This window comes from Diuraphis noxia, unplaced genomic scaffold (genome assembly GCF_037042655.1).
Source record: "Diuraphis noxia isolate RWA-SAM2 unplaced genomic scaffold, SU_Dnox_SAM2 contig0002, whole genome shotgun sequence".
In the NCBI taxonomy this organism is placed as follows: Eukaryota; Metazoa; Arthropoda; class Insecta; order Hemiptera; family Aphididae; genus Diuraphis; species Diuraphis noxia.
This window is the reverse complement of record NW_028301712.1, coordinates 6142744-6165959: the sequence shown is the minus strand read 5'-3', so window position 1 is coordinate 6165959 and position 23216 is coordinate 6142744. Positions and strand designations below refer to the sequence as shown.

At 28.0% G+C, this 23216-nt stretch overlaps 2 protein-coding genes across 2 annotated transcripts in view; one reads left to right on the top strand and one right to left on the bottom strand.

The window, feature by feature from the left end:
* LOC107171054 (protein amalgam-like) overlaps positions 1-23216 on the top strand; it is a 344978-nt gene that overhangs the window by 117702 nt on the left and 204060 nt on the right. The gene's annotated exons all lie outside the window — the stretch shown is intronic.
* Positions 2150-23216, bottom strand: part of LOC107167925 (cytochrome P450 6B4-like) — a 65006-nt gene continuing 43939 nt past the window's right edge. Inside the window, exons 4-5 of the mRNA XM_015517145.2 lie at positions 12229-12471; positions 2150-2609 (exon numbers count right to left, since the gene is read on the bottom strand). Coding sequence (XP_015372631.2) covers positions 2362-2609; positions 12229-12471 — 491 coding nt within the window. The 3' untranslated portion in view covers positions 2150-2361. The remainder of the gene's footprint in view (positions 2610-12228; positions 12472-23216) is intronic.

Here is a 23216-nt window from a genome sequence, read left to right as displayed (position 1 = left end):
TTTTTTTTTGTATTCAAAATATTTTATGATGAAAAATACTACACTATACATACCATATCCAATAAAAATAATTATCAAGGAATAAAATAAAATTGGATAAATAAAGTATTTGATAAAATAAGCTTATGTTTTAATACTCCACGGATTTTCATTTAAATCGTTATTAAACTTATTAACTTTCACATATTATTACGATTCACCTATATTTGCATGAGTAGTTTAAACTCATATTTATAAGAAATAATGATGAATAGTTAAAATGAATAAAAATATCATACCAACATTTTTATCATATTATTATATTATACTAATTCAATACATTTATATTTTTAAATATTATTATTATAATGATAAAATAACCATTACGAATACAGATGTAAGTGTTTTGGGCCACATGCATTCGTGTGAAAAGACCTAATTATCTCGACCGCGCAATCGAAAAACGAGAGGTTAATGTATATTATAATGTTTCTCTGTTTTAGACTGTATCGCGTGCACAGTTTTTTTGATAGGTAAAAGTGTAAAACAATATTATAATGTATATGTAGATAAAAAAAAAGTGTATAATATTATATTATCTACCTTATGTCATTAAAATAGGTATTGCTAATGATTAATTATCGGCAAATATAATATGGCGTATTACATGCGGAACGTGAATTTTTTAACCTGCAGTATCTAACTCTCTTATTTTAATGGCATACCTAAAGAATTTTTTGTTTTTATAAAATTAAGCAATACGTATTCAATTCCAAGTACCTAGCACGACTGTAATGTACAAAAATGTTATAAATAACAAACGGTGTAGAATTAGCAAAATTGTACCTATTATTACTATATTATATACTATTATTTGTATTGAAGTCTAATCGTGCACAATAATTGAACATGGTGTTATAATTAAATAACTCCCTACAATGGATCAGCTTAGAGAGATGATGGGTATTATGATAAATGTACTGACTATTTCAAGATAAAATAATAATAATTTAGTTACAACAAGACGTTACTAAATACGGAGTTAGAAGATATAAGACCTACGACCGTGCGACTGATTAGTATCTAATAATATTACAAAGGTATAATAATGAACGCGGTGAGATTAATGCATTTTCATGCAAATAGGAAAGCGACAATGTCATACTGGCAGACTCTATTGTTTGCAAAATAATATTAATACTACTAACACTAGCTAATAACAATAATAATTATATTATAAGTATTCAACAGTTCAACTAAACGTCATCAGATCAGTAAATAACACATTATGAATAGAACATTTATTTTAATTTTTACATTTTAATAAATAAAATTGTTTATAAAAATAAATGTGTTACACAAATTTACTACTTCATACTTAATTTATGTTTGTGATATATATATATATATAAATATATATTTAAATGTATACATTTAAAATCAATTGAATACCTTATTTAATATATTATTTGTTATAAATTTTGTAATTATCTGAAATTCAAAATTTATTAAAAATTGTTGTTAGAATTTCTTTACAATATTTGCCTCTCACCTATAATCTTCGAGGAATCTAATTGAAATCTAAAAATCTTACAAAGGAATAGTCCATTGCGATATCGCTGTAAGTTATGCACGTCAAAACTACAATGATATCCCACGGTTGGCCCCAAGTGTTGACAGAACTGTCTCTTAAACAAGAGCTAAAAATAACTCCTAAATCAAAATTTAAGAATTATTCAATCATATATACATGTCACAACTTTCTTATTTTTACACCAACCAACACAAAGCTGTCATATTACCATTTACTCGACTGACTTTTATGAGAAGTTATGACTCCTAAAGGTTCACGAACATAAAATATTCAAAACTATTTCTTATAAATAATTTAGCTTATATAAATATATACAGAGAGATACGCCCAAACACGCTCACTACATTTTGTTCTTATAAAACTGGACACTCCTTTCCCTAACGTGTTCACATATTGTCAGTATATCATCACATTTACTTGTATATAAATTGTAAATTTATTTTATAAAAAAAACAAACAGTAATTCAAAATTTTATTTCTTTTTTCGTTTTTTAACCGTATACTTTTTTGAGGAACTAAACTATAATATTTTTTAGTTTTATTTTTAAAATCTTGGTGGATGAAAAAAAATCAACATTGTATTAAGAACTTATATTTCACGACAGGTATATTTACTGTAAAATATATTGCATAGTGGAATCTCACAGATTAAAATTATAAAAAAGTCTATGGTAGGTAATGCCATTTTCAAATTAAAATTATATTATTATTACAACAATAGTCCACGACACAGACATAATAATAATAATACATAGGACCGCTCATCATATCACGACGCAACGACGCGTTCAGAAAAACAGGAATTTCCGGTCGCCAGCATTCTCTTCTTTGCTCATTTGAAACTGACGCAGAGAAGCACACATCGTAGACTCTAGGACGCCGCTCCGATTGGTCACCGTCATCCGGACGCCCTCAAACGATCTGGGGTCCAACGGGTCTGGTGACGTACCGGGCTTAGAGCTGTCCACAAGCATTTCGTACCGGGATACCAACATGGCGATGATGAGCTTGGCTTCCAGCTCCACAAAATGTTTACCTACGGATATAGAACATAAAATTATCTTTTTATTACCCTTTTCCTCTTTTCGACCAATATCGTACCTTTCCCTTTTCAGCCAATTCACTTTTCTTTAAAAAAGACTGATTCACTTTTCGGCCAAAACAAAAATTTATATAATATATGCAAAAAAAATAAAATAATTGCTGCTACATAATATAGTTTTTTAAAAGTTGCATATAATGTTGTTAAATAAAAATACTCGTAAAAATAAAATTCGCGACAAAATTATTTACAAAACGATATTAATTTTATACACACACTAAAAATTATCCCTATTATTTCATTTATTTAAATTTTGAAGGTTTTTCAAATCGAATTCAAATTTCTTGGTACTATTCAGTACCAACTTATACTTTTAATAATTTGTCAAAATTACATAATTATATAATTTTGTATTTGGTCGTAAAGGGAATCAGTCTTTTTTAAATTTGGTCGAAAAGTGAATGGACCGAAAAGGGAAGGGTACGTTTTTGGTCGAAAACGGCTATGCCTAGTCAAATAGACCTGTTACACCCTACATAGTAGGTAGCGTTCTACAATTAATTAATATATTATATTCACAGTTGTAGCGATATGAATTTTCGGAGTTGTGGTATTTTTTTTTTACTCAACTTGTATAATATTATTAGCAAATGTATTTCAAAGGGTCCAGCGTGGTATTGAATGCGTTTTTATCTTTTTTTTTTAATCAATAATCATCATTTGAGCTAGAGTATTACATAATAATAATATTATAATATAATTATCATACGTGGGGCGAGTTATATAGAAGAGACTAGAGACGTATGAAATGGGATCAATCATAATTTAATAAAATATTACTGAGTGCTGTGTGAATTTATATATGATAATATACAGAGTGTCCGTAAGAATATACCCATTACTGGTAGAGGGTGACTTGCCAGTCGCCGCCCGGACAAAACTAGTTTATTGCCGTTTTATCTTAGATAAATTATCTATAAATTTAAAAAAAATATTAAAAATCATGATATCAATGAAAATTAAATGTTGAAATGTCAACGTTTTCAGGAAAACAAACTCTATAAAAAGGTATCTTTATTTTTTTCAAATATTAAAAAATAAAAATAAATTTGTTTTAACTTTTTACCAAAAATGTAATTAAATTTAAAAATAAAATTCATGTAGCTCTTTTCTATGTGGATCTAATAAAAAAAAAAAACAGATTTATGATAATATATATGTATTTGCTCAGGAGATATCGCAACGGGTAAATCCTAGCAGGACAAACTGTATATTATAATATAGCATGCAGAGTTCCGATCATGCGGTAAGTGTACGAACATCGTACCCGTATTTGAGTAGCAAATTATTGTAACAGGATAGAAGTATTTACAAATACGTGTTAGTGTACCGACGTTATATTCGAACAATTCAAATACAAAATTTCATTTTGGATATTTTGCGTGTTTTTTTAGAAAAAAATTCGATACAAATTTAATAATAATAGTAAAAAGTCATCACACTTTTTAAGGGTGGGGATTAAGAACTCATCTCGATGAGCACTAACTAAGTCCTTTCAAGCTCTTTCTCCTGATGATCACCTGTAATTGAAGTTAGGTAGGACGGCGGTTAAAGTAATAACTTAAAAATTTGCGAAGGTCATATAGACTGCAATCGCCAAATTCATGATGAATATTTTTACAGGAGTAAACTTTTAACTTATTAATATGTTTTCAAATTTTTCAATGGTGAACAAAATCTATATTATTTTTCATTGCAAATTTTAGCTTGATAATTCGAAGCAGCTATGGAAAGTGGTTAAAGTATTAAGTATAGAAAAGCTAAAATTGATATTATGTAATTGTAATATAATATTAAACATTTAAACTATTTAATAATATTACATCTTTCATAGTTTTATATTAAGATCGAGACGTTATTAAATGCCGGTTCCTGAAAACTTTTTGTGATTTAAAATGAAATCATAACGTAGATTCGCTGTAGATTAAACATGACAAAATATAGAAAAAAAAAATCCGTATATATGTTTAATATAATATCAATTCTATTTTTTTATTTTTTTGATAAATCATAAATATTAATTACAAATACATTGGTATTATTATAAGGATTGCATGACTGTACTTATAAACGGACTACGATACACAAAATAAATAAATTGTATTCCCAGTTCATAATAATTATAATATTATAATATAGGAACCTATGAACTATGATAAACATCTCAACTCTTATATCATACACATAGTTATTTTTAACGTAAATAGATAATAAAATATTAGTTCGTCATTAATTTTGACATTGTATTATAATTTATAATAAGTGAAAAAAAAAATAAAAACAGTTAAAGGTTTACAACTGCTAATTGAGAATTATTATTTTATTACCAATAAAATATAACAAACAACTATTATAGACTATAATTAAGTTTTTAGTGTCAAGAAAAAAAAACAAAAAAACATATATATATATATATATACAGGGCGATTTTTTTATCATGAACCACTCATTATTTCAAAAAGTATCAATGTTTTTGAAATTATTTTTTTACAAAGTTTCATGTTGTTAAAAAAACAACGTTTTTATGAAAAAATTATATTTTTTAATATTTTTTATCCTTATAATTTTTTAAGTTTTTTACTTTTTTGAATGGCAACCTAGAGTTTTAATTTCATATCCCAAAGCAGAATATTTTTCTAAGTATTTTGATACGTAAAAGTCGAATTTTGGACGAGTAGTTTATGAGTTATAAGTATTTAAAGTTTAGATTGGCGGAGTGGAGTGGTACGGGGTTACCCCGCAAAATGTTTGTCCACTACTCCGCTTGTCTAAACTTTAAATACTTATAACTCATGAACTACTCGTCCAAAATTCGATTTTTACGTATCAAAATACTTAGAAAAATATTCTGCTTTGGAATATGAAATTAAAACTCTATGTTGCCATTCAAAAAAGTAAAAAACTTAAAAAATTATAAGGATAAAAAATATTAAAAAATATAATTTTTTCATAAAAACGTTGTTTTTTTAACAATATGAAACTTTGTAAAAAAATATTTTAAAAAACATTGATACTTTTTGAAATAATGAGTGGTTCATGATAAAAAAATCACCCTGTATATATATATATAATTTAATGATTTATTATGGTACTATATTTACCTACAAGACTATTGATCAACTTTTGACAAAGTAATACAAATTATTAGTTTCCTAAATGCATTTACTTATATATAATTATTCCATTTTATATTTCTATTTGTACTTAACATATTTTAATCTACTCTAATGGATACCAACTATACTGTATTGAATGCTATATCTTTCAAATTGAAAGTTTCAATTTTAACTTAAAACAGCAACTTATAGGTGAATAATTAAAATGAGATTTCCGTAAATTTTAAGTAGTAAAATAAAATAAATGATGTGCATAACATTATTTTCTACTAAATTGAATTAATATCAGTTAAATAAACCTTCTAATCAAGATATATACACTTTTTGTTAGTTTTATAAAGAAAAAGATAAAAGGAAAATAAAGGGTACTAACAAATTAAATAATAATGATACCTATGGTATAAAAAGTCATAAACTTTATGGTGTACTTGAAACTTTATTTGAATAAAAATATGTCTTAACAACTATATGATGTAAAAAAGTCAAATACATTGATACATACTGTTTTAACGAATTGGAATATCAATGTTAATTAATATTTAAAAATATTTCTAGTTCATTAACATTTAGTTTAAAAATATAAAATTAACTATTAATTACAAAGGGTAACTTTTGAATATTAATATTTTCCAAACTAATATATTAGTCGTATAAATGTAATTATATAATTGTTGTCGATAAGAATTATACTGTTGATTGTTATACCTACAAACTTCTAAACTTTAATTGCAAAATAAATAAAAATATATTAAATGAAATATTAAAATAAATACAGAAGGAATTAAATTTGGAATTCTACATGCGGTATAAAATGTTTTTTTTAGGATTTAATCAAAAATTATATAATGCTATATATAGTAGTAATATAATAATATCAATGATATTATTGATATTATATTGTACGATTTTAAAAAGAATTATTTTTGCCAAACTTTTGGTGGTAGACATTTTCATTGAACATTCAAGAATGTCTATTTATAGCAGTTGACAGTATAAATAAAATTATGAAAATATAATGTTCTCCTACGTATGTATGTACAATGCAATATGGAAATGAAGGAAACGGGTCACTACGAAAGTACGAACAATGTCACAAATATAGATATATTATATTATAGTGCATACTTATAATATATATATATACATATATTATTTTGAATTGTTATGTACATGTTCACGTTCACGTTCACGTTCGTATACCATGTCAAAGTAAAAGCTCTTTATTTTTTTAAAAAAAGAAAAAGAAAAAAACACACCTCACATCCCACACACTTCACCGAACTCCAGTTTGCGAATGCACGTCGTATAGTGCCCAGGTCAACAACATGTAGCAATATAATAATATTATATATTCCTTCTTTGACAATATATTTTTGTCAAACTATACCAACGTAATATATTATTTAATATAGGTATCTATCTAATAATAGTAATAAACGCATATTATTATTGTTATTGATTTGAGAGTTTTCATTTATATAATATTATCTATAATATTGTATTAGACTTAAAATTATTCCTACAGAATTACGATACGTATTACAAATTATATCGGAATATATTTTATAAGCCATAATGGACTACAACAATATTGAAACATAATAATAATATTATTACTTGCGGCCATTTGGAATTGACGATTTTTCAAGAACCTATATTCTATGCATAGGTCAGCATGATATAGAAATATGTTCCATAATACCAGGAGGCAGAATTTCATTGTAAAAAAATGATACTGCACATATTTTCTTTTTTCTTACACTCATCTATTCTGTATAAATTATTAGTGAATATTTTACATATTATAAATGTTTAACAATATTTAACATACCAGCTTATCGTTTAAAAATTAAAAGCAACCGAATCACCCGATAAAAAGTATGATTTTAACTGTATGGAAATATTATAGTGTACAGTGAAACTTCTATATAACGAACTTCCATTTACTGAAATCTTCTGTTGAACCAATAATTTTTGAGAACCATGTCCTCCATTCTGAATCATGCGGAAATTATCTTTAATGAATTTCTCTATATTACGAATTTTGTATTTATCAATAAATCATAATAAATGTTAGATGTTATATTGTTATAGTATGGTACTATGGTTTTAATATTAACAACAAATCGTCATACGATTTGAATGGAATCAAGTGTCTATTCCTAGAAATAATATGAAGAATAATTTTACAAAACGATACTATAAGTATTCTTTGTGTGTACTGTGCAGATATAATTTTTGTAGGTAAACGGCATTTGTTTATAAATAATAACATACACATCCCCCAAAAAAAAGCGTAACGAATTAAATAAAAATAGCTAATAGTTCTCATTTAAACGGAAATCGATCGGTGTGGGCGTTCCCGTTTCATTTTGGTAGAACGTCGAGTATAGACTTGTGCACGCATGTCGGTGGATAATCAAACTAGTACCATAAAAATAACTAAAAATAATTTTTTTTTTACGTAAAACGAGATAATATTACCTATGCATCTGGTGATATTTCCCACAATGTCATATGACCTTGTACTTCATAACACTGGCAGGGAATGAATAATGAAGGATTTCTTTAGGAATTTATTTGGTGGGTTATTTAATAGCTGTATGATTAGTGATAATTGATAAATGATAATACATGACGAATCGATTAAAAACAAAATAAATACCGAACTTACGAGTTGTTCGAGTTGTTACGATTGTACGACGATGGTCACCGGAATAATTAGATTGTAAACGGCTTTAGAAAAACCGGAGAAGTCACTTTGCTACTAGGTTTCTAGCACTGAAAGAGAAGGTTACCACTGTGATGGATTTGTTAAATTTAAGAAAAATGATTAATCATTAACTATAGGTACGAAAAACGATTACGAGTGGAAACCGTGTGTCAGTCTATATTTGTATGATATAATATATTATATTATATTTGTTGTTATTCGGAATTTCGTTTTCTATTACTAATCAGTAATTTGTTATGTTGAACATATTTTATCCAAAACCTTCACAATTTATTATTATCATAGAACAATTATTAGAATATTGTGTATCATAAACCTATTATTGATATTAATTATAATACAATTATACAGACGTTTTGAGTAGAAATAATAAACATGAAAATAATCTAAATATTTTTAAATGTTATCGTTTATTATAGAAAACGATTGATTAGTAATAATGGATTTTATCTACTACGATCAAAATTGTTTGAATCAAACAGAAAAAAAAATCAAAACAAATAACAACAATTATTAGAGAAGATATTTATAGAAAAAATGTTTGAATAAAAAACAATTCTAAAGACTTATAAACACATTGTGAATGGTGAAGAATAAACTTTAAAAAAATGTGGTATAACAAGTTTCGCTTTTCAAATATTTCAAATATCTATAAATATCTAAAAAAAAAAACCCAAAAATATTGAAAATATGTCTAAAATACATTCAAAAAAAAGCCATGACGTAATTAAAAACTGCTGTAAAAATTATTATTCTCGTTTTTTGTCATTATTTTTAGTTTCATCCGATTATTTTGAAAGGTTAGTACTGGGAATTTTCCATAATTTTAATACAGTTTTGGTTCTAATTTTGTATTAGAAAACACTCATAAAAATTAAGATCATCGCATTTTTATTGGTCCAGAAGGCGACAGTTAACACCAATAATAAATTTACATCATAAAAACAAATAATTGTCAACCCAATAGATATATTCTTCGCTCTTTGAAACCATAAAAAATACCTAACAATATATTAAAAAATAAAAAATAAATTAAATAAAAAACCTACATCATTGTTAAATCAAAACATTCATCGCTCCGCTCAGTATATAAAAAGTTATAATATAATAATTTATTAATTTAGATATAATAGTCATGACAAATATAACATAAAAGCATAACCTGCATAGGTACATAACAAATAGGTATCAGTGCAATGACCAAGTAGCTATAATTCTTTTCGAATGTGATGTCATATTTTGATAATGAAGAAGTCAACCAATGTTTATGTGATACATATTGGCTTTATTATTTCGCCAATTTAACCTAAAAGAATTCGTCCGATTAAATGTATTATCCGTAAGAACAACAGGATAACTCTAGAGCTGACATGTTCTTGTGCTGAATTTAGTTAACAATGATCATGTTGTTTATACACTTTTTTGGAGTATTTGTATCAATGTATCACACATGCTTCATATGAAGATAACTTACTACTGCTGTTCCAGTAAAATTATATTATTTTTAACAAATGACGATTTGTTATTTTAAAAACTTATAATATTTCTCAACTTAACTACCTATACTATACCTATACCTATACCCTTAACATATCATCTTATATTATTATTGTACAATTGTCCATATTTTATATTCATGTTATTGTAATAGTTATGACAGATTATAAAAATAATTAAATAATTCTTGATGCCGGTTTGGGAAACAACCATAATATAATTTTAGTATAAAATATTTAAATATTTAAACACGAAAAAAGTACGAATTAAAAATTATTTTTAAGGTTTTTTCTAATATTAAATTAACTTTAAAGTATCCACATGAGTAACAATTTCTTAAGTCCAAATAAACTTTCTATATTAGCAGATTGTTTTAATTATAAAATTTATAATTCTTGTGAAAACGGAGCTGCCATGTTATTACACTTACATCTTCAGTAATGAAGTGTTAATATTTTACAAACATTTTCTGTACAGTTAAAAAAATATATAAGGACAAATTATATTTTAAAATTTATTGAATTAGAATATTTAAATACTTGTAAATTTAATACAATATTGATAATTATAATGAATTAGTCTAATTGTATCCACAGCATTATAAATAATTATAATATTTAATTTGATTTGTTGGACATGTACAAAATATGTTAGTATGTTAGTACTGTTAGTAGTAGCTAGACTAATGAATCTGGCAAATAAAACAATCGAGTTGAAACATAAAAGTATAACTTTAATATCTTAAAATATTTGTGGATTAAATTTAAAAAAATAACTAATTGTTTTCGAGTCCATAAAAAATTAGTTTTGATGAACACATAATTATGTTATTATGAACTTGTATAATATGGAAAAACATAAAATTATATTGGTCCCAAGCATACAAATTATTGGCGAATAATGGTGGTAAACGATATGGTATTATTTTTTATGTATCTCTGCGGTACTTTTCATTTTGTTTTTAACGCTTCCAAAAAATCCTTGACCACTGGACGACAGAAGCAAACAAATTACGTACACTGAAGCACACTTGTGACACCACTATACTTGAAGTATCTCAACTGTTATATTATATAGTATACCTATTTTGTGGCGGCGCTTTTCCGCGGGCATAATCGATTCATTTCGCTTCAACTAACATATCATATTCTGTATACATCGTACAAGCTGTATACAGATAGCTTTTAGAAACAGGGTGGAAAAAGCTCGCGTATTTCACCGATTGTGATTAGTAAATCCTATCAGTAAGACCTAGCTTTTATGGCAATATATATGTATGCATGATGGCTCGTGTGTGTATTTGTGTATACAAAGCGATTGGGCTTTTACTGTGACATAATATTATAATATTATGTATACAAATCCGATAGGATCGTAGACGTCGTATACTACAGCAGAATGATTATTAGGGGTGAGTACGAGGACATGGTGGATGAAGGTTGTGTGACGAAAATAAAACGTATACATATTACATCATACGAGTATTATAATTATTTATAGCGGAGGGATCGTGTTTGGAACCAGATAACTATACTCCCTCCCTTAATCCCTGGGCGTCACTAGAATTTAAAACAAATAAACAAATTTATACTTGTTAAGAATTTAAAAAAACCTTTTTTATTCAATTCTACGTTTTAAAATACAAAATGAGTACTAAAAAAACTACCCACGTATAAACTTAATGTTAAACTCTGCGGGCATTTGTCTGTTGACTTATTATTTTGTTTCCACTCAATTTAAAATACGTATTTTAACCGTCGTAAAATAAAAATATTACCTACTTAAAATACACAATAAAAATCTGGCAACACGAGAATTCCGGTCCTAAAAGAGTTATTTTGGGCTAATAAGAATTTAAAATATTTTTTTCTAAATGCGTTGATGTCTGTATTTAAAACTATTATGTATTTGATTAGCATTTAAATAATACTTATTTAAAATAAGCTTGAAATCAATAATTTAAAAAAATAGGTGCATACAATTCACAATATAATAACAGTTTTGAACAAATATGTTTGTACACATATTACTGCGTACTGTGTTGTTTAAAATAGTTTTTTTTTTTTTTTGGTAAGCCGTTACGGCCGTTTTCCTATAGAGATCGATGAACCGACTTCATATTCTTATCTATTATTATACTATTACCGTGTGTCAAATAACAAATATGTTAAAATGTTGTCGATGGCATTATTTGTGACGCACTTACCGATATAGGACTGTGGTCCGCTGCCGTGTGGCATGTACGCAGATGACAGTTGTCTTGGAAATCGGTGTGGCTGGAACTTATCTGGCTCGGGAAAGTATTCGGCGTGGTGGTGCAGCGCGTGTACCGGCACCACGATCAATGAGTCCGGTTCGATGGTGACTCGGCCACCGGTGCCTGGCACAACGTACGGTTTGGTGGTCACGCGGCGCACAACACTCGCCAGCGGGTACTTACGCAACGTTTCTGCGGACAGAACGAAAAAAGTTTTAAATATTACTAAACAGAGTCTAAAAAATGTTAGACTTTAAAATAGTATTTATTTCCACGGCTTAAGCTACGTTTACACGATGATGGTTGAAAGCGATAGTTGGTATCGCGAGAGTATGCGGTTATTATTTCGTGTGGCGTCTATGAGCAACATCAAAAAACACTTAGAATATTAAAAGACATAACATGTATAAATTTGAAATTGAAAATTAAAAGATGGTCAACAGTGGTAAAACTAAAAAATAAATAAGCACATAAAACATAAAATAGATAAGAGGTTCTCCATTTGGTCAATGTAAGGGTCATGCTATAGCTTCACATCCAGGCTCTTCATCCATTCCACCTCTTCTTCCTTCCCACAGTGGATATATTATTCTATGGTGCTTTTAAATGCACGAATTGGACATTCAGTGGTGATGTGATTGATCGTCTGGGATTTATAGCCACAGCCACACGTTTCATTGTCACGCAGTCCCCATTTATACAATATCACGTGACCACTCCTACCATGACCAGTTATGATACGGTTTAGTGTTACCAAAGTATTTCTTTCGTGGTCAAATCCCGGTTGTTTGATAGTTGGGTTAATCATCAGTTTTTGGTTAACTGGATTTTCTATTGTCCAATAGTTTTCCCATTTTGAACTTATATTGAAATTTTCTTTGGTAATATCCATTGCTGTTTTTCATAGTGGTTTACGCAATTTGAGTCGTTGAACATTTTCTAATGCACTCGGGTCCGTGTGTATGGGAAGAAAGCGGTTTACTTTTTCCATTCTTGAGCTACTAAATGTTATCTTCGTAACTTTGGTGGAGCAATGTTACCAAGCACTAGTAGCCATTTCAGTAGTGTGGGCTTTGTCAACTCACCAATTTTATTGTGCAAATTGCCGCATTAAGGTGTTTGTCTACGTTCTTTGTGTGCACGCTGTTAAGCCAGACAGGGTCACAATACTCAGCTGTAGAATACACTAATGATAGCGTAGTGCTTATACGTAACGCATTTGTATCAGCTCCCCCATGTTGAGCTGGCTAGCTTTGGAATTATGCTCTGACGAGTCTTAACTTTTGCTGACAGTCTGGCTAGGTGTTCTCTATAAGTGAGTGTTCTATCTAAAACCACTCCTAGGTATTTTCAATTTTGGGTGTTTAGTATTTCGTACTTCCTGACCACTAAAGCTTATATTCATTTATTGACAAGCTTTTTTGTTATTCAAATGAAACATTGTTATTTCCGTTTTTGTTGGGTTAGGCTTTAGTCTCCACTATTTAAAATATGAATCTAATTTACTAAGGTCGTTGGTTAGGAGCTCTTCTAGTCCCTCGAAACTGGAACTCTGACTAGCCAGGGTGATCTCATCCGCATTCTCTGCAAAATTAAATTTGTCCATCGCTTCAGTTTTTAGCTTTAAGGCTCATAGTGATGACACTATCGTAAGTGTTTACACGCTATCAAGCGTTTTCACTACTATCGCACTATCACAGCAGTAAAGCAAGTTGTTTTTGAAACTATCATCGTGTAAAGGTAGCTTTGGTGTCAGATTTGTGTAAATAAACTCAAATTTCTTGCCTACTTAAAATAATAATAATAATTCAATAAGGGCGACCATTTCAGGTGTAAAATGATTATTCATTAGGTCTGTTACCGTACCGTTTACATCAACCATCAAAAATACAATATTTGTAAAAAAAAAACGGTCTATATAAGTTGTAGTTTTTTTGATTTGGGTCTGGTTCGACTTTAGAAATTAAATAAGCTTCTAGAAACTTGGTTCAAACGAAAGGATTAATACAATTAACATAATACACAACATAATTTTATAAGAAGGCACATGCAATTTAATTACATTTACGAATGGTTAATTAATTCTTCCTTTAAAGTGCATACTGAAATACCACAACAAATACACTGTTTCCTAACTTACAGTACAACTATTAGATCTATCTTCTGTCAGGAAATCCATAAAATAATTCTAGTTGTTGGTGGGAAATATTGTACTATAAACGGTATTTTTCAGTTTAAAAGTTAATTGTATTGGAATCATTGGGTTTTTAAAAAAAAATAATCAACTTTAGTAAACCAGTCATCAAGTGTATTATATTCATTTAGTGACTGGAAATAATTTTTAATAAAAGCCAAATCAATTTATCCTCAATTTAAAAAAATATTTAACAGAGCCTAATGGAATCTAATATATTTAACATTCCTTTAAACATCAAAGAGTGGCCCCTGATCAGAGACGGGCAAGTCACTCGTTTAGTAGTTGTAACTGCAGGTTACAGGTTACACTTAAGTTGTGTATCTAGTTACAAGTTGCTTTTGGAAATTTGAAACTTGTTATAAAATTACTTTAGGATAACTTAAATTAACTTTTTTACATTTAAAGTTAGTAGTTACAAATCGTTTGATAATACATATATGTTAAATGAAAGATAAAAAAAAAGCGGATAAATCGTGGATGTCGCTCTGCTGTACAGTAGGTTACAAGTGGGTTACTGTAATGGATGGAATTAAATTTGAATACAATGTATTATATCATTGTATACGAAAAACGATTCTGAGCGAAGATGGTTTATCTATCTAGGATATATTATAGATTATTAAAAGTTATCAAATCTTGGATTTAAAAAGAACAATTTTTATGAATTTCTATAACTTAAAATAATTTGCGAATTTTCATGATTTTTATGTATGTTGTCAAAATTTGAATTTTAAATGCTTATAAAAAAAGCATTTTTTTTTAACTGCTATTGTAACAATATGTTATGAGCCTTGTATTACATTTTTAAGCTTTTATACCCAACAAATAAATTTTTATCGATATTAATTTAAAAAATACTAATTATGATCGAAAATTGCATATGCCTATAAATAGTTCAACTTAAGTCGAAATTTTTTGAAAATTGTATGGTGGATAGAATATACTTATAATATAAACATTCGGTGAAAATTGCATGTATCTATGGTCATTTGTTTTAAAGTTACATCAAAAACCAAAATCGATTTTGTCTATGAAAATTGATTGTGCGTAAAATTTCCCGTTTTTCCTTTTTTAGTTTGTTTATCCCGATTATTTAGAAAGATATTTAAGATTTTTTACTTTTGACCCCCCAAAGTACCAATTAGATTCACTTTCTGATCAAACGAAGTACTAGAGTCGAAGTACTTTTATTGCCATAAACGTGATGACAGACGTAAAAAAAAAAATACAAAAAACACACATCGTTGTAAAATCAATATGTACATTACTCGTTCTGCTCAGAATACAAAATAATGACTAAATAATTATTGAATTTATTATACATTAATAAAAATGCACTAATATAAAGTAGATACATTAAACAAACTAACCTATATTAGTTCATTTTTCATGTTCAATTTTGTAATTGAATATTAATATTTTAAATAACATGTATTTATAACTTTTCAATTTGTTTAAATTTATATTTGATGCTTACAGAAATATTTACAATAACCATTATATTAATATTGCCCATATATTACTTATATTATTTGAACATAAGTATTTTGTATAAAAATGAGTTTAATTTACCGTTCATAGCCTATTTAATAGGCAATTTATTATGTATAAAATATCCAATTTTACACTAGAAATATAATAACAATATTTAGTAAAAATTTTTTTAAGAATTATCTGGTTTTTATACAATTACGATTAAAATTTATGACTATGATATAGGGTCGATTAGATTAGGAATACCTACATTTATCGGATATTTAGATTTTCTAACAATATTATTAAAGAATTCATTGTAGTTTTTGTGGAGACCGATTCCAATCGAGGTAGGTAATGAAAATATTAAATATTAGAATAACATAGAGTGGAGGTCCCTGAATGTTTCCTGAATAGTCTAAACCTCGTGACGGGTATGTCGGAATGTGTGAAATTCAAAGTCACATTCATTTAGAAAATATGTTGAGATATTCCTGCAATCGACTGTTTCTTTAGGGTAACCATTTCAAATAAATTGAAAAAAAAACATTATTTCTCGTAATATGGGGCATAATATTTTAATACCTACCTATATAATGACTTACATTCTTGACATTCCTACACCGATGATGACGGGACAGATTAAACAAAATTGAATAACATTAGGTAATACTAGAACTAGATATTTTGAAAATTGTCGAGGAAGGTAGAATTATAATTCAATCACTTACATAGTTACATTTTCAGATTCATAATTTATATTATGTATACCGAGAGTAACGATGAATTGAAATACTTATAATAATATTGTAAAAATGTTGTGTCTTAATTGAATAATCTATGAGCCATAGCATAGCCACCCCTGCTTTATAGATGAATCTAGGTCGAGTGTTAGAAAGTCATGTGTCATAAGGTCAGATATCATAATATTAAGTGTCATAAAAATCATATATTATAAAAGTTATTTATCATAAAAATCAATTGTTATAAAAAATCAAAAAAGTTTTTGTTGAAACACAGGGAAAATATAATTATTGTAAAAATGCTTAAAATTTTTAATTTGAGAAATGCTGTTATATCATACCCAGGCGGGTTGTGTGTTAATCTTATACATATATTTTGTAATCTGATATTATGGTCATTAATTTTTTTTATAGAAATGGATGTTGAGTTTTTTTTATTAAACATGTTCTACGCTAACCTCAGTTTCTTTCTACTCTTTTTGTATTCCACGGATACATTTGTATAGACAAAAATAATTTAATATGTTATACAATATAGGCAATTAAACTTAATTGGTAAATAATACAATTTACCAGGGTGAGATGTTAGAATTCGTTGAATTTTATTATGCCACCCCTCTGCAGAGTTGGACGTTCTTGGAGTACCGGTTAATGTCCTTGATGAAACTGACCACATTTCAGGAGGGAAAATAGGTTCATGTATTTTTGGTGTTCTATTATTGCGATGCCGCATTCTAATTTCACCGCTAATATAGTTCTCATCAAAATATGATACAAGCTGCTGTTCATTTTCGTCGTTGCTAAATTGCATTTTTAAATTACTTCAAGCATCACGTACCATATTTACAGGAAAAAATATCAATGCTGGTATTTGACGAGTAAGAAGATTAAAATAATCGTCATTTAGATACTTATTGCTTAGACCAACGTTTTGGATTTTTGGTGAATTGAATGTGTCAAATGAAAAAAAAACATGTTGCGAAATTGAACACTTCATTAATCGCATTTATTGATGCTAACTCAAAATCGGTAATTATTTCCAAATTTGAATTTTCTTCAATCTATATTTCATTTTCAACTGCAAAGTTATTAATATTTTTAAATAATTAAGTATATAAATCTTCATCTCTCGAAGTCATCAGTGCATAGACTAATGGAACAACCATTCTGTTATTTCCTCTTTCAACTGATCCACGTATAACAAATAATTGATTAAATAATGTAGGACAAGATTTAAATGTACGTTCATTACCCAAAATGATGCATTTTTTAAAATCAAACAATTTTCTATTTTAGTAAATATCATTACATAATCATTACCATGATAAAATGACTTTATCAAAAACAATTTATTGTCTAATGTATTTTGAAGTTTTTTGAGAATAATAGTTTTAGAAATTGATTTTTGCTCTTTGCACTCCTTACCCATTCTCCGTCGTTTAATCAAACATCTAGTCTAGTTTTTAGGAATCAGTGATGAAGTTGCGACAGACGCTGATATTATTGATTCTTGATAAATTATTGATGCAGTATCATTAGTTTCATCGGCTTTTCGTTTGATGCCTTGTTTAAGTTTTTACATTTTTTAAATACTGTGGGTCTGGCCCATGAGAATGTTTATTAATTGAAAAAGGCTTACTTTTTGGATCAATTATATGAATATTATTTTCAGCAATTTAGTCTGTATCCATGCTCCACATTGACAAATCCAATAAAACACAAGATCATCGTCAATTATTCGTTGGTATTGTCTATTGAATATGTAAAAATAGCCATTTATATCCAATGTATCACATCTTTCGTAAATGAATGAAGTAACGGTCAAAGTTAATTACATTTTAATTTTAAAAAAATAACTTTTTGTAGACTGAGTGACTGTTCGTTTTCGTAGACTGAGTTACTAATACTATATACCTAACACTACTCTGACTCTTTTACGATGTAATTGTGCATCCCCACGCCACCCTGATAACAAATAAAGATTACATATAGCTGAAACGATTGAACGATAAGGAACGTTATCATAGGTGCCGCCAGGAATTTTGTCAGCGGGGTGCATCGTGCACAGTATACTTTGATTAATGATTTCTAAATAATGTTTAAATTATTTTAGTTAAATACGTAGAAATATTTTTTGAAATTATATGACGATACGAAGTTATTTTTGTTTTTTCGTCGGATACAAAGTTTTTAATAGATAATTAGGTATGCAAAAAAAATCTTTTCAATACCATACAATTTTTTTTTAAAGCCAGGGGGTGCAATTTCACCCCCTTGCACCCCCTTGCACCCCTTCGCGGCGCCCTTGAACATTATTGGTATTATAGGTGAAGGTAATAACTAATAGGCATGTACTCCAATACACCACAACAATGATCTAATTTAATATATCTAATATTATAATCTATAGGTATGGAAAATAAATATAATATTATAACACATGATTTTTTTGAGAAATGCGTTTTATAACACATGATTCTTATGAGACTTAAATTTATAACACACGACTTTCTAACAAATTACTTTCGAACACTTGACGTAGTATCATATTATAGGTTGGTAGGTTAGGTAGTAACTTAAATGTCAACAGATAAGGTTAGTACTTTTTATGAATCAAGGATCTCATTAAAAATTGATGGACCAAATCTTTAATACATTTTAGTGCCATGATATACCTATATAAGTATTATAGTTCACAGGTATAATACAAGTCTACTATTTATGAGGTGTGACGAAATTAACTGAATAATGTAACGTCAACAAACTATACATCTTATAATATTTGCTCAAATCGATATTTAAAATAGTTTTCAAAGTATAATTATTAGTAATTACCAAGTAATTATCGTTAGTGGTAAACAATATACGAATAAAATTAAAAATATCATTGTAAATAAAATCGTGCACATTCAACAATTAGAGGAATAGGTATTTTCTAAAAACTATAATTTTCAATGATCATATTTAAGATAATTCTATAATTATCAACCAATGAAGGTGGATGCCAATTATTATAATTATTCCAACAAAAATAATAATCATTTACTTCTAGCATGCCTCATCTACATTATAATATATTTCATATAGTTTTAAAATTGTATAGCCCGTGATATAAGCAATAAGTGTATGTTCAATGTTGGTACACACTGATTCATTTTTATAAGACATAAGTCAACAATGTTAATAAATCAGATGTCAGAAAAAAAATATTATAATTTACATATAATATGTTTTCCAAGAATTGGTGGTTTCTTATATTTACAATCCACGTGTGAATAAACTTTGAAGTGTACTTATTTGGAATTTATATAATTTGAGAAAAAAAAATAATACCATACTAATAATATTAAGACAACAAAATAGTAATATAAATTATAATGCCAGTTAAATATTATAATTTAATATTTAATTAATGAAATTAATATTACTAAAGTGGTCAGTATATTATGAAACCTAGAAGCTTTTTTAATATTTTTTTTTTAAATTATTGGCAATGAAGACATTTTACTACTTTAGTGACAATTGTTATTAATACTTAAGACTTTGAAAAATCTAAAATAATATTAAAAATTTGAAAAATGGGAACACCACAATGTTCAGTAAAATGTTACTTGAAACACATTATATTGATTAAAGAGATAAATTTATGGACAAAGAATTTTATTTTCTTGATAATTTTTATACTGAATGATTTTATATTATATTTGTTATTATACTTTTACAACAATGCTCAAGTAATATACTATTATTGAATACACTATTTTGAAATTCTTTATCGAGTTTTAATATATCAAAAACTGGTGTATATTCTCAGAATGCTTTGTGGTTAGCCGGAAGGATTTGGAATACTTTTTATTTTTAGAATAGTTTTCCTCTCTTAGCTCTTTCTTTTGGCGAGTCTATATATATATAAGGTTTATGGTACGAAATGGGCGATGGAATTTATTTTGTTTTACGTAATTTTTTCTACAAAAAAATCAAACAGCACCTACATGTACTTCATGATTCCATACTAAACAAACTTTGAGAATTAAGTAAGATATATATATATCTATATATATATGTATATTGTATTATACAGCTAAAAAGTTATTTTGTTCGAGGCTTTACACAAAGTATTGGTGTTATGCATTCAACATACGAACTTACATCGAAAATTCATTTAGAAATGAAAACTTTTAACATATTATTATCATGATTTAATATAAAATTTAATTTTAACAGAATATTACTTTTAAAAAAAAATTCAAATAATTATAAAAGTATGTTAAAATATAATGATGTGTACATTATTTTGATCTATGTTAATAAACTAAATATTGAACTATTTTTGGTATACATATATTTTATAGTTCATTAGAAACAAAGGTGAAATTTTAAAGTTTTAAATATGTATCTGAAGGGAAAGAACTTAAGCGATCGATCAACGTATTCAAGCTCCAAACTATTTGCAAAATATTTTGTAAATATGTAATGCTCGAACACACCATATTACATTCGTATGAGCTATTAGTTATTACTAATGTATAAAAACACTAATCAAAAACGTTGTCAACTTTGATTGGTTTTTGAATCTGATAATTTATGCTTTAGAATTGAAAATATTAATTGAATCGAGATTATATAATTGAATATATAGGGAACGCCTCTAAATCCAAGTGCAGTACCTACAGTATTTGATAAAATGAGATGTTTTAAATTATGTAATTACAAAATTGCCAAAAAAAATTTGTATCAAAACTCCTACAAAATATTTTTTTACAAATTAACATTTTATTTTAGTTTTATTACTTACTACCGAGTAGTGTTTCATTTATTTTTTTAGCTGAATATAACTTTGGCATATTATTATACTTATTCACTCTCGACTTCTCGATAGGTTACACCATGGTACAACCATGATATTTATCTAAGGATATATATTAGAACGACTAGATTAAAGATAATTTTGACATTCATTAGCACTTGCATTCGTATTTAAATTAATATAAAATGTATTTTATACATCGTGATCGACATGAAAATAAAACAATAATTACTTTGAACATGATAATTGAAATATGGTTCTATACGTAAGAGTCACGTACGTATGTCTATATACGCAGTGTCTTCACATTAAGTGTGTATCTAAACGTTTGTTTAAGATCTAAGCGTTTATATTTGCAGTGCGCTAATGCATATTTTAACAATCAAGCTTAACTTACTGTGAACATGAGATACTTTCTATGTATATAATATACCATTACTAAGAACTAGTAGGAAGTCAATAGTTATCCTCACTTACAGCCGTATAAATGCAAATACACTCACAAGATATACGCGTTTTGTCGAATAAGTCACATGGAACAGTTGGTTTCACAACATCAAAGTTTCCGTGCCCGATGAAGTATGACAAATCAGAAAAGTGGAATATTCGAACGCTAGATGAGAAAATATTTGTCGACGTTTGTGCAAAAATGACTTTAAAATGTCATTCATATTATGTTTATATGTTATATTTTAAACTGTTTTCCTTTTTGCAATAGCGAACAGTTAACGATATCAATTGCAGGGATCGACAAACATAAAAGCCACACCAATCTCTGATGTTTTACAAAACCAAATTTAAACAAGTTTGTCATATGCGATTGTAACGAATTTTGGTATTTTAAACCTTTGTACTTGTCAAATTAAGTAGCGGGAATCTATTGTATTGTTGTATCGACATATCATGAAGTTTTATAAAATGTAATTGTCACTTTTAATAGTTTTTGCGAAAGTAGCATTAATATTATCATTTGAGCTTAAAAACATGGTTATAATTAATAAGCTATACATTTTGCGTTAAAATATTGAACGAAGGAGTAAGTCAAAAGACCAGAAGACAAAACCAGTGAATAATCAGCCACAAGTCTAGCCGTATTCAAAAAGTTACCGAGAACTTGACAATAACGAGGACAGATGACCGCAAGCTCTCGACGAATCCAATAAAGAATGATAATCCTACCGATGGTGACCAATAGTTGCCACACAGGAAAAAAATTTCACAAAATATTGCTGATCGATGACTAGTACCGGAAGCTACTCGTCGGGGCAACGATTCAGCCACATCGGTGGAGCGAACACGCGTAGAGCCAATATGTGTGATATCGCCAATCTATCGACCACACCAGACGGATGTCCGGCCAACGTCACCACACCAAATACCATCATGATGGACTACTCGTCAACGAAGCATCGACGAACATAATATTGGCGTCGGCGAGGACATCAAACTGGAAGTCCTGCGGGTGCCAAGATTTTGTAAATGGTCAATCACGTCGGGCGGACGGTATTCATCCTAGACCAGCGAACCTCAAATCAGTTTCATGAAAAAAAATAAAAAATTACCTAGCTTTTTTTAGGGCTAACATATCCTGCATACAGCACGATGCATTAGCTCGAGCTCATCTCTAGTGTAGCCACTTATCATATTTTCTAGGGGTTGGTCTCTCTTGCCGTCTCAGCAGATTAATCTCAGAGATTATGTGGAGGTAACATATTCG